This window comes from Pinus tabuliformis, chromosome 5_1, assembly GCF_031772625.1.
Source record: "Pinus tabuliformis cultivar Carrire ecotype Pingquan chromosome 5_1, CPIR1, whole genome shotgun sequence".
Taxonomy (NCBI): Eukaryota; Viridiplantae; Streptophyta; class Pinopsida; order Pinales; family Pinaceae; genus Pinus; species Pinus tabuliformis.
This window is the reverse complement of record NC_142305.1, coordinates 410,912,362-410,931,835: the sequence shown is the minus strand read 5'-3', so window position 1 is coordinate 410,931,835 and position 19,474 is coordinate 410,912,362. Positions and strand designations below refer to the sequence as shown.

Below are 19,474 nucleotides of genomic sequence, written 5' to 3'. Positions count from 1 at the left end.
ACATTCCTGATGTCGTATCATTGGAATCTGACAAAGAAAGGAACTGAAGAGTGATGGACAGAAAGATTCATGAGTTCACAGTGTAGGAAAATAGGAACACATGATTATCAAAGGAAGAGTTGTTAGATTGCTACTTATATACAGAAATCCATGGAATTTTCTTTGCATCCTTCCCCTCTGAGTTGTACGAGTGGATCGCATAGCTACCAGATAGTTAAGGAAGGTGTAGGCTCGAAAAGCCTATTTTTTGGACTCCAGAGTTGGTGCACAGACTGGAAGAATCGGAAGTTAAGATCGCGCGCACTATGGATCATTGCCTTAATCGAATTATAGGAGGATTTATCACCAAGTTCGCGGTCGATACTTCAGTCAGCTATAGCGAGGCAGAACGACACTTCCTCAAAGGACCCTGAGGTAAGTACGTTAAATCTTTGAGCACTGATTAAAATGGTACTATGGAAAGTGGGTTATGAAAATAAATTGATGTTTTCAGCTACGTGGAGTGGTAGGATCTACATAAATGAAGGTAGCATAGAACTAGAAACTAGCCCCTTAATTTCACCTCCACAAGAAAGCGAGGAGGAGCTCGCAAAGTTTCCACCAAAAAGTGTGATCAATCTGATAAAGCAGTGAATTCCAGGTATACCACTCCCACTGAGACCGCCGCCAGTGTCACCATCTTCACCCCCATCTTGCCTGCACCACCTCCACCACCACCACAGTTCAATATGGCTAGTCCGATAAAGTTGTCGGTGTTCAAAGGAGTAGGGAATAAGGATCAAAACCGATTTCGGTTTGCGGTAATGGCTATATGGGAAGCGCAAGGTGTCACGGATGACAATATAAAGAAGGCAATGCTAGTCAGTGCTTTGGAGGATTGCGCACTAACTTGGTACATTAAGCATTCCAATGAAAATATAAATGCAAGGATCATGGATATCGAAGCTACGTGAAACAAGGAATTTAGTAAGCCAAAACTAGAGACACAGTTGATCATTGGATTTAAGGAAATCATGATGCTTCCAGGTGAGACCACTCAGGAGCTGGATCAGAGACTAAAGTGTACAATTCATGAGGCCAATATTACCTTAATGTATGGGCAACACTGTGCATGGTTTGTAGCATCGCTAACACCGCATCTAAGGAACGCATTGTCACGACAGAAGATAACCACCCAGGACGAGGCCTTGGATATCATAATGAGACTGCACCAGACCCCGATACAAGATCCTAACCTAGGAGTTCAACAGATCCACGTGTAGTTGAAAAACTTGTGCGTTGAGATGCAGAGTTGGAAACAAGATAGGACGACTAGACTAGAAGCATGCAAGGAGTTATGGTGCATAAGGTAAAAAGGCTAGGGACATGACAAGGACCATTGTTCAGTTTTTGCGAACTACCTAGTGGGAGGAGGACTAATGTCATTGAGACTAGAGGAATAAGCAGGACTGAGCATGCCGCCTGCATTATGGTGCGCGATTTTTCAGATAGGAGGGAAGCATGCTATCGATAACTACCATCTATTATAGAAGTATATGAAGAATTCCCAACAGTTGTTCTGTAATTTTTGCACGTCATATGGACAGGATGAGCGTACATGTAGAAGTTATGAACTGATGATAAATCAAACTCCTACCTACAGAGTTCAGACCGAAACATGGGCCCTCAATCTAAATGCAGGGATGATGCTCACTGGATTTCAGGGGTGTGGACAAGGTCAAGGTGGAATGGGATCAAGAAGAGGTCGCAGATAGTTGATATGTTACAATTTCGGAGGGCCAGGGCATTATGCCCATGATTGTACAAATCCAACGAGACCATCGTTCTTATATTGTACCTAGTTTAATCATGAGACAGAGGATTGTCCCATGTTGATAGCGAGGTTAATGATAAAGGAGCAATCCAACCTCCCCCGACTCATAACCTGCAAATTATGAGGTCTGAGCCACGCGAGGAAGACTCGAATGTAAATATCTTGCTCCGAAGAAGTATCATGACAGGAGATTACAAAGGAAAGCATCACAAAGAGAGTGCCTAGGTTCGCAAGGCTCCAACAAAGGAACCAGAATTTGATTTAGAGCGCGCTAAGGAGACATTCATGGAAGATAAGAAGAGCTTCGCGGATGCCTCCACTTCAGGAAGTAAAGACAAATTGGAATCGGAAATGGACGCATAAATTCTCACTACATTTTTGGAGACATGCACGAAGCTGTTATGTGATAGCAAAGCTGTGAAGGGGTTGCAAGGACTCGTCACCAGATTTGTTGGAACCATGCCAGGAGAACTTCGTGTAAGCTCAGGAAGCACACAACACGAGCAAAAAGAGAGAAGAGATTGACCACTAGATCGGGGAATATGGAATGGATCAAGTGATTCTGGATCTAGGATCAGATGCGAGCATCCTTCCAAAGTAGACATGGGAGCACATGGGCAAGCCTACACTACAATGGTCACCTATCTAGTTGCGAATGACAAACCAACAAAAGATCCTACCTATGAGAGGATTGTAGGGAATAACTGTAGCTATTGAAGGTGCGGGCGTGCTACCAAATTTCAAAGTGATAGAGATTGTTGATGGCAACAATCCCTATCCCGTGCTACTAGGAATATATTAGGCCATCCCAAGGAGATTTTTCTTTCAATAATTTCAACTCTGTCCAACAATCTATCCATTCCTTTAACTATAGCATCCATCTTCAATTGGTGTATTCCCTTCTTTTGCAGGTATTCTTCCCTCATTCCTAGCTTTGGCTCATTTGGAAAGTAGGTTAGCCTCAACACTTATTGCTAGACTTTGCATTTCTTACAGAGTGGGGGGATTCCTTTCTCTTAACTGGAAAGCCATATCTAAATCAAATCCATCAGGAAATTTGATTAGGGCTAAACCAGGTGGGGGTCTAAGGTGAAGTGGAATGGGACTATAAACACTATTGAACCTAGTGCAATATTCTTGAACGGTTTCATGAGGTCCCCTCTTAAGGTTGTCATATTTAGATAAAATCTACAAGGGGTCCTTCCTTTTCTCCCACCTATTCAAGAATTGTTGGTAGAGAACTCTTAAGCTATCTATACTTTCATGGGGCGAAAGATCTAAACCAAGTTCTAACTTCCCCAGTCAAACACTGAACAAAAATTCTCATTTGAACGTCCACTGTGTCAATTTCATATATCTCAAAATAATCGGTCATTTTCTTAGTGTGCTTCTGAGCTGTGTAGGCTCCAATGCCATCAAAATTAGTAATTTTACTCTGATAGTCCTGAGGCATGGCACCTAGAGGAGCAGGCATCACAAGGGCAGCATATCTATTGGCCATGATCTAGGCTGGGTAGTAGTATGAATGGGAGTTGGACCAACAAGAGATGTTTGGGTGGTGGATGAAGAAATGGAGGTGGTGATGGGATGTTGGACGATGATTGGTGGGAGAGGAAGTGAAGGGATTAAGGGAGGGGTGGAATGGATTTTAGAAGAGTGAGGAAATAGTGATGAACTAGGAAAAAGAGTAGTTTCAGAAAGTTCAGGTGTTCTACTAGTGGTAAGATATGACTGAGTGGAATTCTGCAGGTATTGATCAATTGACAATTTGGCTTGTTGGGTTTCAAGTTCTCTGATGAATTCTGTATCTTGGACAAGGTCCAATAGTTCACTGTCAGGTGTGTTTCTAAACAGAAAGAGTTCAAAATGTTCATCAAAAGGAATATCTTCTAGGAAAAGCCACCTGAAAGGACATGAATGTGATCTGAACAAAGGTCTAGGGCTCAATGAAATTTCTTGTCTTCTTATGATTCCGGGAATTAGGTTGGGATTTTCAAACACAGGGGGAGGATTTGGATCAGGGTTAGCCCTGATGTAATGAGTTCTTACTAAAGCCAGATTTCAAGTTTTTCAATGCTTTTCTTTTATGGATTTTTCAAAATAACTTCTAATAATCCTTTAAGATGCTTTATATTTAAACTTTATGTTTCTCAAAGGTTTACTTCAACTGAGGATTTGTTCTTCCCCAGTATGGTCACCACTATGTGATCACTCAGATTTTCCTTAGAAGTTATGAAAAGAAGTAAAGGATCCAAGGTAACTACAAACTAACTTTTAGACTTGGGTGCTAGCCCACCTAAGTCCACAGAGGGCTCTCTCTTTATGATTTAGCTATGTTTGAAAAGATTTTAGGCTAGTATTAATGATCAGTGAGGTTGTTTTGTTTGAAAGTGGTGGAGCTATAAAACAAATGGGAAAACTAGGCTTTTAGGCCATTGGGTTGTGGATTCAACGAGGGATAGTTCATTGGATTAAGTCAAATTGCTGAGGTATGAGTTCAATAGTCAGGATAGTAGATTAAAAACAAACTTTTGGGGTTGAATGGGTGATAGGTCTGCCCAAAACTAGAGGGAAATCAAGAATCCTCAAGTTAGGATTGGAAAGAGGAAAGGAAGATAGGTCAAGTAGAAGAGGGCAACTAAAAATCTTATACCAGGGACCTATTAGAGAAAAACTACAGGGATAGAGGAGCAGTTAAGAATTCCTTTATCGAGATAGTTTAGAAGAAAACATAGAAATGGTAGATTGTTGATAGCAAAGAGCAATAAAGCTAATTCTTATATATTTTGACTATTTTACAATTTAGATTTAAGATGCATGAAACATTGAAACATATAGAAAGAACATAAAATCACAAGGACAGAATACTTATTTGTAATTATACTACACGGGAATCTGATGAAATGTCCTCAAATTTCATTCCTTTTCCAGCAAAAATCCAAATTTGAGTACAAAATATTTCTCAGATTGATAGCGTAGATTTATAGATATGTTATAGAATCCACCCATAATACTTCGAATGTAGAAGTATGTATACAAATATTACATCAAAATATCTCATAACCACATGATATTTAACATCGTCTAGCGAAAATGCACACACTGCACCATCCAAACCTAAATCTTCATGTGTCATCTACAAAGGAGGCCACTATCACCGAGATTGTCCTTGCATCTCATGGATTCTAAGGGACTAGTCTCCCCGCTTGCACAATCCGGTGTCGTCAACCTCTGATGATCATGTTGAAAGTACATCGCCAACTAGTGAAAGCGAAGTCACCGAACATAAAGGAAAATCTAAATTTCCCTGCAAACTGTGTGAAGGTGATCATGCCCCCCACCATTGTCCCTTCCTAGATGAAGCTAAAAGAGTCTTGGATAATCATCCTACATCACCGCAGCGACTCCCTCCTGGATACAAGAAACTCTTGCTGAATCCATTGCTAGTTGAAAATCCGACTGACCCACCTTTGGTGTCGGTCGAAGCACCTATCATTGAAGAGAAACCCTCTGAGTCCACATCAGACCAAAGTCAATAGGTCGAGATGGAAGTAGGCCACATCTTGGCTTCAGAAGATTTACCTTCAAATGATACAGTCACCAAAGAGAATGAGAACGACACTGTTCAAATACTTTTCATAAACACAGACTTTGATGAACATGGGGGAAATCTGCCCATCCCTTTACCGGAGGAAGGAAGTTCGTCAGAGTTGTATCCGGCTCTTTATTTGGTCCCACCTCCAAGCAACCTAGTCGTTTCCTTCGATTGGAATCTACTAGGTAGACCCCGTTTACCATCTAATGTACCATTTTGAATCATAGTGCAAACTTACAAAAAGGTCATGGTTGGTATGATCATAGATGAAGGAGCTTCTGTGAGTATCCTTTCCTCAATTTCTTGGAAAGCGCTTGGATTGCCATCGCTTTTGCCTGAGATGCGAAATCTGATAGGCTTCGATAAAGGAACTAGTCGACCGTTAGGGATCGTTCCAAGTTTGCCTATAACTTTGAGAAGGAAAATCATTTATCTGAATGTAATGGTAGTCCAAGGGCCTTTAGATTACAATCTACTACTTGGGCGTGACTACATTTATAGCATGGGAGCCATTGTATCCTCATTCTTTAGAGTAGTGCATTTTTTGCATGAAGGCAGAGTGGTCTAGCTCATAGACCAGCTTTCATTCCCTGGTCCACACATAGCTAATCGTCAAATTCCATCCCTAATAGGTATTTATGTGCAAGGAATTTCTCATCAATCTCCAGCCTGTCCACCTAATGAGCGTGAGTGATTCGGTGGTCGTGACTGAAACCCAGGGGGCATGCACCCTGGTCTGCTTCGGCAAGAAAAATTCAGGTATAGGGTAGGTTTCCGTAGAGGATATATGATTGGTCTGACACACCCGTCCGTTTATGAAAATGGGATTAGACTGGAATAAGATACCTCTATTAGAAGGTAGGACTTTCCCGATAGAACAAATTTTTTGTCTACAAATTGAAGGGTAACTTGGAAAAGGTAGGCCTTTCCCGATAGAACAAATGTTTTGTCTACAAATTGAGGGGTAACCTGGGAAACTCTACTTCGCTATACCTGGGGGCATGTAAACCTTTTTGCGTGAAAGTGAAAAATGACCATTTATTTTCTTAGTTTGTAGGTTCTTAACCCTTTAAACTCGTAGGATTAGTTGTTCTTAGCTTAGAAAATAAAAGGAGTCGGAGCATAATCTCGAATCGTGCAAGATCCCTAAAAAATGAACCTATCGATGAGACATCCTTATTATACGACTGGCACGAGAAGTTTTACGCGAAGTTCAAGCTTGTTAAAAATTAAACCTAGCAATGCATATGTTCCACTATAGTTTAAGCTCATTAAATAATGAACCCACCCCTGGTAAATAGCCATTGTGAATGGTTATCATCAGCTTTTGAGCCTTGGTCGTGTTCTTACCATCACCTCCACTCTGTTTTATCCAATCATTCGCCTCCATTTGATTGTTTACCCCTTTTGAGGAACAACTGCGATGAGTGGTCCTATTAGCCATCTTATTTACACTGCCATGATTGGAAAGTTCCAAACCTTACCTAGAACCAGATGCTATCTGAAAACATCACTTGTTCCTCAGAAAATGAGTCTCCTTTAAGCTCTTTTAATTTGACTCGTAAAATATGAAAAGATTGCTAAGAAATTAGCCTCTCCAGCTCGTTAAAGTGATTGGAAGTTCTATCCCTCCTCTAGATTTTAATCTTTTTGGACTTGAGGGATTATTACATAAGAAGATCAAGAGTTTGTCTTGTTTAGCTCATTAAAACTATTGAAAAGTCATCCCTTTCACATTGTTTTATACTTTTTCAGACTTAAGGGGTTATATTATGAGAAAGGAATATTGGAGTTTTCTTTCCGTCTCTTTTCAGAATCTCTAAAATTGAAAAGGACCAAGTTATCCTTGTCGTTAAAATCATTAAAACAATAGCGACAAACTTTTCCATTCAGACGCAAGAGCGAGTTTCACTGTTGCTAGGCTCGTTAAAACATAGTGACGGTGTTATAGACATTTTTGTGCCTCACGACATGGAGCATGAAATGTCAATAATTACAGGGATCCTCAGTCCCTAAACATGTTGTTCTTACCCCTAAAAGAACAAGGTCATCAAACAACAGCACTTCCAATCAGTTCTCCACCTGAAAACACTTCAAAACAGGCTAATTTTCGATCATGTCAGCTGCTCCACTGAGCATCTGCGCTGGAATGCAACTGCTCCTCCTTGTACCTGCGCTGGAAGTCAAATCTAATGAAGGCTACCTGCGCTGGGCGAGATTGGCCAAGTGGCACAGTCATTCTGCAAGGTGTCAACTGCCCAGGAAGCTTCCAAACTGACACTTGGTTCATGAGATTCGCCCTGTGATGAGTAAGAGGTACTTGATCACTATGTGTAAGCAAGGATCTCCAAGTGGACTCAAGAACTGAAGATTAACTGAAGAGGGAGAGGACACTAGTCAGCTCTATGCCAGCCTCAAGCTGACTCATCCTCTCTTCTTCTCTCCTATATATAGAGCTCTTCTATGAGGTCTAAGGAGGCTGGAATTTTGTGTAAAGCAAGGAGGTGCTGTTGGTTTACAGTTAGAGCTATTGGGTGATTGTTTTACTAGAGGTGAAGAGGAGAGTTCTTGCTGTTGGGGGGGTGCTGCTGGATTGGAGCCATCAATGGTTGTAACCTTCTCAGAACCCTGTTACTTCTATCAATAAAGTTTTGCATGTTCTCCTATATACTTGTATTGCATTGATGTATTGTATTTACTTGTATATTTGATTCACTCTAATCCATGCATCAGTTATGAGTACATGTATCTTGTAGTTTCCTCTCTTGTTTTGCGCAGATCTGTGTGTAGCTGGACCGGCAAAGAGAGCAAGGAGCTGGGAACAAGAGACAAAGAGAGAGGATAAGGATCGACCAAGCGAAAGACACCAGGTTGGTTAATCTTTTCTTCCTTCTCTCTGTACTTTCATAAAGGAAAATATCAAAGCTTTACTTTCAATTGTTGCTAAAGACTGTCACCTTTAGAGTAGGGATAGGGTCATCCGAGTCGGATACTTTTCCCCACAACAAACTGGCGACTCCGCTGGGGAGCCTAGTATCTTGTTGGTGTTTGTAGTATTTTGCTATTCATTTCTTGAAGAAAAGAGTACCAAATCGAAAAGCTTTTGACTATATCAAAAGCGAAGTAGAGGAACTGCTACTCTTGCTCATTTGCTGAGCAAATTCAAGATTTGAAGAGCTTATCTACAAAAGACTCTTTACTCTTTGTGATAGCTTTTCATCCTCTTGATCATCCCTTAGCCTGTACTTGACCTATAGCTTTTTATTTCAGCAAAAACAGTGCATTTTTGAGCTTTTTATGACCCGGAATTCCTTGTAAACGCAACTCTCGTGTCTCAGTGCAGGCTGTCCACAGGCAGTCTGCATTTCAGCGCAGGTACTCCCTTCGGGAACTGCGCTGAGAATCAAACTGACAGACCAGAGCCTGCGCTGGTCCAGTTAGCCAGTGTCTTGCTAAGGTTTCCCTTTGTGTCTGAGCCCTGTTTTCACTGAGTTTTGCTGATTGCTTGCTGGTCATTATACTTGCTGTAAACCATTCTCCTTGACATTATTCCGCCTCAGTTGTGTGATGAAACTGTGAATGTTCTTTTAGTATTTCTTGTTTCAGTTACAGTTTCCCATTGTGAAAAACGAACCAGTATAGCTGTGGCCTCTTAGATCCTGAACTGTAAAAGTGTCTTTGTGATCTGAAGAGCTAGTTTTATTACTGTTCATGGCTATTTGAGTTTGTTTGTTTTTCACTTTATGGTTTGAATTCATATACTTTTAGTGTTGAAACAAGTACCTGTAAAGCGTCTTTTCATTTTAGACAAAACTTGTTTGTTTACGCTTCAAATTGAATTCAAAAATTATACAACAATTTCCTTTTGTCTACATCAACATTAAGGGAAAAGAAAAGAAATACATGCATCTTGCATTTGCATTTTTGATAAGTTTGTGTGTCTGATCTAGGAGAAAGTGCATTAGTTTGTGCTTTGTGCTCTGTGTGGAAAGATATTGTTTTTCTCTCCCCTCAGTAGTTAGGATTTTCAAAGCTAAAAAGATTGTGAAAGCTTGCTTATCATTTTAGCTGCATTTAGGAATTTGTACCAATACATCTCGTGGTGATCCTGAAAGACAAACTGATAAACAAGATCAACTTAAAATATATTGAATGAATCTAAAAACGCATTGTAACATAACGCTCACAATAGAGGTCTAGGTAGAGACGTGTTCCGGCGTCGTTAAACGTAGTGACTGTCGATCTCTACGAAGGTGGGTGATTCCTCCTGAGGGACGATAGCACTAATACGGACTTGAGCTCCCGCGTACCGTCGCGTATATTGGGAGACCCCTATAGGCAATTATCCTTTATCCTTAGGAAGCCGTGTCGACCGCCCTACTGATCGCGATGCAGTGAACACAACATTCACGAAGATCGACCACCCGTACCGTAAAACGTATTCTGTGGTTTCGCGAAAGGTTTGGCACACCCTCTGCCTAGATCTCCAGAGCAGTTTCTTTTGGCCCTTTTCAAACTCTATAACTGAAAAGGTCCAACCGAGCATTTGTCACTTCGGGCTCGTTAATACATCGAAGGCGACTAGAGTCATCTTTAGCTTTTTCTCGACTCTTAAAACATGAAAAAGCAAAGTTGTGTCTAAAAGCGTCTAATAAAATTCATTCAATACGGAAACATAATTCCCCTTTTTGTATTTTAGTTGATCAAGTAATCCGCAACCGTGGAGGAAAGTCAATTAAAACTCCGTCGTTCGGGGAGACTTGCGAGTCAACCGCCTTTGTCTCCGGAACCGAGAGTAGTACGGACGAAGCGAACTCGCTGGACCAGGTCAAAATCTCCTTTTAAAGTTAGAACGGAAGTTCCAACAACATCTGAGATTCTGGTCACTCCCAATATTTCTGGAATCCCTGCCTCTATTGAAGAAGTTCAACAGCAATAGAAGGACAGTTGTACTGATCCTAGTCTGAAGACAAGTACTTGCATAACTGAACCAGTTCCATCTGAAACCGGTCCACAGAGTCTTGTTGTTCAAACAACTGTCGCTGTCGAAGCAACCCCTTCTTCGGCACCAGAAATCTTTTACGGACCTGACGGTCTTCCTCTTCCTCCTGGTCTGATTGCAATAGAGGAAATCGTAGAGGACCAGCAAGCAAATACTCCAACTCATTTTGGAGTAGGCACCACTCTTTTTCCTTCTGCACCAGAAGTTTGTCCATCGCCACAGGAAGTTCCTGTAGAATCGATAGGCAGTTTATTGGATAGACTTAAAATGTCTGAACAACCGTCGACATCTAGAACTGTGCCAAACGACACAGCGACAGCAGAAGCTCCTGCTGCCAACCCAACGATGTTTGCCGGCATACCAGCTGTCCCAACTAGTTCTCATCAACTAGAAGGAGTCCACCCAGGGACTATTATGACAACTTGGTCTGTTCCAGTTTGTTCTTCCGGTATAATACCCGGTAATTCTTATGTTGAAACTAGACAAATTGATCCCTTTGGGAATCAGTTTAGACCATCCAGTCCTCAAAGGCAATCTACACCCTTGAGCTCCGGATTGTTACCGTATGGGGGGCAATATGCCCTTTCACTTCCTCTTCCGGGGGGATACCCATACGGCAGTTTTCAACCACATTCAGGTTTGACTGAAGTAACGACGAGTGGTTGGGTACCTATGTTACCCCAACAACCAAGAGTTGTATATTCCATGCAACAATGTGTACCTATGTCTAGTATCCCGACGACGCCAGCAATTGTAACCGTGTCGCAAGTTCAATCGATGCCTGTTGTATGTCAACCCCAAGTTGTAATGCAACAGCCTATTGACCCTGCAACACAACCACAATCGCCGACTTCCGGGACGACACAGATACAAACGGGAACCATAACCCCGCACCTTGGTCCGTCGGTTAGTGTCGCACAGCAAAACATGGCTTCACAACCATGGATGGTGCAATACCAACAACCTCAGTTTCAACAGGTGTACCAGGGATCTGAGCAACAGATCTTTGCGAATAGTGGGCAACCCTATATTCAGAACGGGTTAAATCAACCACTTTACAGTGGCCAAGCCCACCAACCATATCAGTCATATCAACATCAGTTGCATTATGCTGGTGTGCAAAGGCCTACTGCTCAAGCGATTCCATCGTATCCTGGGTACGCCTCGCCAAACCTGAATCAGCAGTTGCCATTCGTGGCGACCTTAGAATTACCAGACTTACATCGACTGACGAACGATCCAATCGCCTATGCCCATTGGTGGCCAGCGATCCCTCACAAACTTCCTTCGGACATTCCTAAATTCAATGGAAATCCGGGCGAAGACCCGTCGAATCATGTGATGACATTCCATCTGTGGTGTTCGTCGAATACCTTGAATGATGATTCGATAAGGCTTCGCCTTTTCCAGAGGACATTGACTGGTCCGGCGGCTAAATGGTATATTGAATTACCTAGAGCCTCGTTCGACAATTTTAGTTCCCTAGCCACGACTTTCTTAACACACTTTCAGTTACCTATAAGGTACGAAACTGGAACAGAGATCTTGACCAATTTTAAGCAAACAACGGCCACACATATATCAGATCATATACATGAGTGGCGTCGTCGGCGCAGAATGGTAAAAACCTATGTTCCAGATCAGCTATTAGCTGAGTGGTTTATAAAGTCGCTTCTGCCTGCTATAACAGAAGATGTGGCCAAAGGAGGCGTCGTAACAGAGGAGCAAGTTATTGCTCGTGCTCAATATTTAGACTTAGTATATACTCAGTCAGGCACGCTCTATGATAAGATACCTGACGCCCCCAGACCAGAATTTTCAATCCCTCCTCCTCCCGGATCGAATAGTGACTCTCATGCCGGTGATGGCGTGATTGGAACTGCAAACGCTAAGTCGACAAGGGATTCGAATAAGAAAGCCCGTAAGACTTCGAATCAAAAAGCAAATCAAGAGATTCTTGCTTCGGAGGTAAATGCTGTATCTACGGATAAAGGGAAGAAGAAGAAACAGGGTGAGTCATCCCTTCAAAAAACTTCTTCAAGCTCTCCTAAGAAAGGGAAACCAAAGAGTCCATGTCATATATGCGATGAGGATCATTGGACAGCAGATTGTCCATACAAAGCTGAGCTTAAAAGATTCTTTAAGAGCTCGAAAACCTCAGCCGTGTTGACTGACCCGTTTCCCAATCAAGGACAAAATCTGGTTGATAGTAGAAATGCTTCCCCGTCGCAAGTGCTAATGTTATCGATCTCTAAGCAACTAAATGATGCTTTGATTTCGACAAGGAGTAAAGATTACGGGAATCCACAGGTGTCGATCGACAAAGGTAAAGATCAGCCTAGTAGTTCGACAACAACTTCAGCAGAAGTTGTACCCCCCATCACGCATGAGTTAACAATAAAACCGCCAAAGGGAGTAGTACACAAGTCGACATTTAATCCTCGCGCCAGGGCGGCGCAGCATTATAACATAGTGGAAGATTTGGCCCAATCGCCATCCGCTATGTCGACTCTTGAGGTACTGCAAAATTGCCCATCCCAAAGGCAGGCGTTGTTATCAGCAATTGGTGGGGTGGATCCTAAGGATTCCAATCTTATATCCTTTGATCACAAAGGATATGATCCTCAGTTACCAGCTCAACTAGCTTTCCTTATTCAAGTGAAAGCACTCAACAAAACTGTTCACAGAACGATTATTGATGAGGGGGCATCGACATGTATCATGTCGATGAGTTGCTGGAAAACTCTCGGATCTCCAACCTTGTCGCGATCTTCGACGACATTAAAAGCATTCGACGGAAGGACGTACACCCCGTACGGCATCCTAAATAACTTGAAGGTTGAACTGGGGGGCAAAACAGTAGAAATTGATGTTGAAGTCATTGATGGTAATCTTGACTATAACATCCTACTGGGAAGGCCCTGGATATATGCCATGGCCGCAGTTGTGTCGACCTACTTCAGGAAGATTGCATTTCCCTTCCAAGGAGGAATTACAATCGTCGACCAACAAACATTTCTCCCCAACAGTTCACAAGTTATGGGAAGCGTTCCGATGATCCATGGAAGCAATCATTCGCTCCAAAATATCGAAGTAGGTCTCCTAAAAGACCCTAAACAATGTAAACTTTGAAACGGGAACTGATACTGTTACCCGTTTTGTAGAGGTGGCAAAAAAATGACCCGATTTTCAAAAGTGTTGATGCAGAATACACATGTTTTTTTAAGAACATGCTTTTTGGAACTTTAATTTTTTTCATGTGCATTAAGTGGGTGAGGCTCGGTGAATGGTAGTGATTTTCATCCTGATTTTAAAAAGTGTGTATTCTGCATCACACCCTTTTTTTAAAAGACCTATTTTTTGACTTTAAATTTTCTAGTGTGTGAAATGTAAAAAATTATTTTCTAAATTTGATAGTTTTTGAAGTCGTCATTGTATTCATATTTTCTTGTTCTCTATCTATATTTTTTTTTTTTTTTTTTAGTGGGCTTGTTATTGTTTTGCGTTTTTAAATTATAAAGTCGATAGTTTGAATTTTAGATAATCTACATATTTAGACATCTTTTCAACCCCCTTAATTAATTTTTCAATCGACATGAAATAATTGTTTCTAAAAAACAACATTTTTTAACAATGGACATAAAAAATAACCATTTTTAACATAAATATAACAAAAAAACTAAATGTTTTGATAATTTTTTGCTAGAATTAACATGTCAAAATCACAAATTTTATACAAAAATATTAACTAAAAATGGTCAAATAATAGTTTTTTTTATGAATTTCATGTCAAAAGGATAATAATAACTACTTTTTTTTCAAAAAAAAATGATTAACTTAAAAATCAATGCAAAAATCACATATTACCAATATTGAACGTATAACAACCCTAATTGAGTGTTTATTCTTCTCATAAAATGTCAAAGTCAAAACATTGCAAAGCTTGAGTTACAAGCATAACTTAAATTTAATCAAGAATGTCACATAATCCAAACTCTTCGTCCTCTAGAGTTTCATCATTGTCCTCTTCCACAATATTTTCTGTTTCATTTTGCTCATTTTGCTCATTTTCCTCTTCTAATGGGTCTTTCATGTCTGCAAATCCCCCAATATGTGTCTTTCCATACATTCCATGTAATGGTGGTTGGGGTTCCTTTGCCTTTTTTGCCACACGTGATTCACTAAAGTCCCCTTTCTTCAACCCAATTTTTTGCATTGCATCTGGAAGAAATTGGAGAGCATTAATTCTTTGCTGAATGAAATTGCATTGTAATGGATCTTTCTCAATTGCAATGCAATTTCTTCCTTTTTGAAGGCAGCATGCTAGTGTTGTACCTAATTATCAAGCACAAAAAAATAATGAAGTAAATTAGTACAATGACATATTAATTAAAAAAAAGAACATATTGAAATTCAATTCCATGTGGCAAAACGTACCTGAGCCAGAAATAAATCCAGAACCCAATCTCCTTCATTTGAACATATGTCTATAAGATAGTTAATCAATAATTGTGGTTTCTGATAAATGTTAACTATCTCTCCTTTCATTTCTTTGTCTTCATATGTTAGTTTTCTCACAACAGCATCATAAGACAGTATTTGGCTATGACTCTTTTTGTCCACCCGATTAAAAATCATAGACATATGGCTATCATCTTTTGCCCAACTATCAATATGAATGAACTCACAGTCATTTATAAATTGTTGATCTTCATTGTCAAGAAGATTTGACTTTTGCCTGTAACATAAAATAGTAAAATTTCAATTAACTTGTACATAAATTAATTTTTCAACATTAATCAAATATACCTTTAAACATCTTACCATGTAAGCTGCATCCTTGAATTTGTTTTCCCCTTGAAGCTTGACAATAACATTGCCAACTGTGTGTCTGAATGAAATGTCACAAATCTCCATAATGGTGATGACGTCACTTCCTTAAATCCCGCCACCACTTTATTAAAAGCTTGATAAGTATAAGGGTCATTATCATAGCAAATGTTTGGAATATTGAAACCATGGGGAATATCTGCAATAACGAGGGCATAATCCCTTTTTGGTATGAGTTTCGCAATGTCTTCACAGTCGCCTTGTATTACTTGATATTGAATAGTGTCTAGCCCATTCCAAATGAAATGATTAAGAGTTGGATCAAGTTCAACATTCTTAATACGTTGCTTTCTCAGTCTTTCAATCTTTATTTTTTCAATAAAAGTCTTGAAACTGTCTGGTGCTCCATTATCTTCTTTCTTCATCTTTTACCAAACAAACAAATGTATGTGTAAGTTTTAATTTAAATTAAAAATAGTACACAGATGATTAAAACTGAATGTATAAATCAAGTTACCTTTTTAAATGCAAGATAAAAAGCTTTCAATGTTGATGTAGAACTTGAATCTGGATAGTTGCGTACAACATCATCCCAACTATCTTCATTCAACAATTTAACCATTTGTTCCTGAATTTTCATGTAAACTTTGTGACTGCATAGATAAAGTAAGAAAAAGTTAATATACTGATATGTATAACAAATACTACCAATAACAACATGTTTTAGTTAAAAGATAACTATAATCCTGGAAATAAGTAAAAATAATTCAGCAAACTTACTTTTGAAATTCTTCAGACATTTCTTCCAATGATAATTCCCCCGACTTCACACGAGATAATATTGTTTTGACAATTTTTTCATCTTTCACTCCTTGCATCGCCCTCCAAGGCGTGATGGTCATATCGTCTGGAAGTTGCTTCAGTTCAGGCGCTGATTTATTGTTGCTACATATCAATGGCTTAGACTTTCTGACCTTCTGGTTTTTAATGCCAATGTCTTCCCACATGCTAAAAATGTCATCAATCAAATTCCAAATATCTCCAGTTCTAAATGCCAATTGGAAAATGTTATCAACACCTCTGAATAAATCGCTAGATCTGTTGTCTTTTCCATTTTTTGAATTGCCTTTATCTTCAATTTGATAGCCTATTTCCATACAACATTCCTTTCGGAAATCTGTAGTAATATTGATCTTATCCCCACCACATTTTTCTAGGAATTCACTATGAATAAATCTAACCTTTTGGACCAAATTCATAGACATCCTATATTCATTATCTGAATTATGATCCCATGCCACTAGCTTTGCTTCTGTTTCATTTAAACCAGCATAAATGATACATTTCATCGTTTCAAAACGTGGGTTATTAGGATATTCCTCCATCAATTGTCTTTGAGCTTCAACAGAATGGTTCCCCCCAAGCACATAATAATTGTATTCAAAACATTTTGACTTATCAAATGCTTCTTTGTTGGGAACTTGAAGTGGATCAACAAGAAGCACATAACTAACCACATGAGCATATGGATTGTACCTCATCAATGTCTTCAAGTTGTGAACATGCAGATGGTGCGGCTTTCTGACTTGATATTGGCATTGTCCTTCACTTGCCTTATAGGTTTGTGTCACATTTAACTGAAATGTACGACCACCATCAACTAGGTTTCTCTTTGTCAAATTCTGTCGAATGGCATTTTGTTTTGTTTTGATAATGCCATCACCTAAATCAGCTCCTGGTGTAATGATTTCTCTGCTTTCTTTTGAAGTTTCACTAGGTTCTTGACTGCTGGTAATGACTACTTCAAGATCTTCAACTCTACTTTTTTTCGTCTTAACATTCTGAAGAGATCTATTCTTGGCCATTGTTACTTTTGGTCTTTTACGACCTTCCACAATTTCAATGTCATCTTCAGTAATGGCAACATATGCTTCATTGTCAACTTCATCGTCTTCAAAAGTAACTTGTTTACCCTTGCTAGATTTATCCACCAGAGGCCTTTTTTTCTGATTCTTTGGATGTAGTTTTGTAGCATCATCAATTACTACATTTTCCATGTTTTGCATATCTTCCTCTGACACTGAGTAAAAATCGCTGACAACGTTCATGATATCATTCTCTATGTAATGAATGCCTCCCACCATAATTGAACAGCTTTCAACAAAATTCTGCCAAACAAAATATCATATGTTAATATAATCAAAGTTAAAAAATATAGCGAGACATTTTCAAAACGCAAAATAAAAATACAAATAACAATACTTACCGTGTTTTGTGTCATATCATTTACGATTTGTTTACACAAATTTGTAGATTCCGGGGTGGCGCTGCGCCGGCGGCCCGGGGGTGGCCCTGTGCGGGCGGGTGGGCTGGGCGGGCCGGGCGGGCGGGGTGGGCGGGGGGGGTGGGCGGGGCGGGGCGGGCTGGGCCGGGTGGGTGGGGTGGGGCGGCCCGGGGGTGGCCCTGTGCGGGCGGGTGGGCGGGTGGGCCGGGGGGGGTGGGGCGGGCCGGGCGGGCGGGGTGGGCGGGGGGGGGTGGGCGGGGCGGGGCGGGCTGGGCCGGGTGGGCGGGCCGGGCGGGGGGGGGTGGGCGGGGCGGGGCGGGCTGGGCCGGGTGGGCGGGGCGGGGCGGGGCTGGGCCAGGCGGGTGGGCGGGCGGGCGGGATGGGAGGGTGGGCGGTGTGGGTGGGATGGGCGGGGTGGCCGGGGTGGGCGGGCCTTGTGGGATGGGCGGGTGGGTGGGCGGGTTGGGCGGGGTGGGCGGGCTGGGTGGGATGGGCGGGGTGGCCGGGCCGGGTGGGATGGGCGGGGTGGGCGGGCCGGGTGGGATGGGCGGGCGGGCGGGGTGGGCGGGGTGGGCGGGCGGGCGGGTGGGATGGGCGGGGTGGGCGGGCGGGCCGGGGTGGGCGGGCGGGGCGGGTGGGATGGGCGGGTGGGCGGGCGAGGTGGGCGGGCGGGCCAGGTGGGATGGGCGGGGTGGGCGGGCGGGGCGGCGGTCGGGCCGGGTGGGATGGGCTGGGGGGGCGGGCGGGTGGGATGGGCGGGGTGGGCGGGCGGGGGGGATGGGCCGGGTGGGCGGGCCGGGTGGGCGGGCGGGGGGGATGGGCCGGGTGGGCGGGCGGGGGGGATGGGCGGGGTGGACGGGGGTGGGCGGGTGGGCGGGGCGGGGCGGGCGGGTGGGATGGGCGGGGTGGGCGGGTGGGCTGGGCGGGGCGGGCGGGGTGGTGGGGTGGGCTGGGCGGGGCGGGCGGGGTGGTGACCACCCCGCCCGCCCCGCCCAGCCCACCTGCCCACCCCGCCCATCCCCACCCGCCCACCCCGCCCGCCCCGCCCATCCCACCCGCCCGCCCCGCCCAGCCCACCCGCCCGCCCGCCCAGCCCCGCCCATCCCACCCGGCCCACCCGGCCCGCCCCGCCCAGCCCACCCGCCCCGCCCGCCCGCCCCGCCCACCCGGCCCGCCTGCCCGCCTCGCCCAGCCCACCCGGCCCGCCCGCCCGCCCCGCCCAGCCCACCCGGCCCGCCTGCCCGGCCCGCCCAGCCCACCCGGCCCGCCCAGCCCAGCCCACCCGGCCCGCCCGCCCGGCCCACCCAGCCCACCCGGCCCGCCCGCCCCACCCAACCCGATTCACAGTTACCGATTCACCATGTGGTATAAAAAAAAAAATTTGGCTTGGAAAATTTTTTAATTTAAAAAAAAATATATTTTTCATTAGCGTAATTTAATATGAAAATTTCGAAAAAATAATTGTACTTGCCTTTCAATTGCGACAATTCTTCGTTGTATATATTGTTGATAGCAATATCGCTGCTCCACAAATTCACGAGTCTTTCAAGGAATTTCAGAAAACCTAGATGTGAGGCGAGTAATAGTGATAGCGAAATTTATTATATAAGTGAAATTACGAAGATGTTTTTCCATACGATTAATGTGGGATAATTTGTTTTACATTAGTATAGAGAGAATATTGTAGAGTTGTTTTACAACGGATTGAATGTGGGATTAATATGTTTGAGAATATATTATAAAAATTAGAAAAAAAAGAAATTGTTAAGTAAATATGATATACTTTAACTATTAGAATAATTAATGTACAAGTTGTGATTTACAATTTGAATTTTAGTGATTTATTTCATAAAAATAAATTAGTTTATGTTTTTCAATCAATTGTAGAATAAAATAATAAAGGTAAATAAATCTAACAAACTTTTGGAGGGAAATATTTTCGCGAAAATT

General features: G+C 42.4%; 1 protein-coding gene across 1 annotated transcript in view; it reads right to left on the bottom strand.

Annotated features, from left to right (window-relative positions):
- The window catches only part of LOC149165225 (uncharacterized), a 29,010-nt gene extending 13,224 nt beyond the window's left edge, over positions 1 to 15,786 (bottom strand). Inside the window, exons 1-2 of the mRNA XM_089429751.1 lie at positions 15,235 to 15,786; positions 14,872 to 15,148 (exon numbers count right to left, since the gene is read on the bottom strand). Of these exons, the coding sequence (XP_089285877.1) occupies positions 14,872 to 15,148; positions 15,235 to 15,665 (708 nt within the window). The 5' untranslated portion in view covers positions 15,666 to 15,786. The remainder of the gene's footprint in view (positions 1 to 14,871; positions 15,149 to 15,234) is intronic.
- Between the last annotated feature and the right edge of the window lie 3,688 nt (positions 15,787 to 19,474).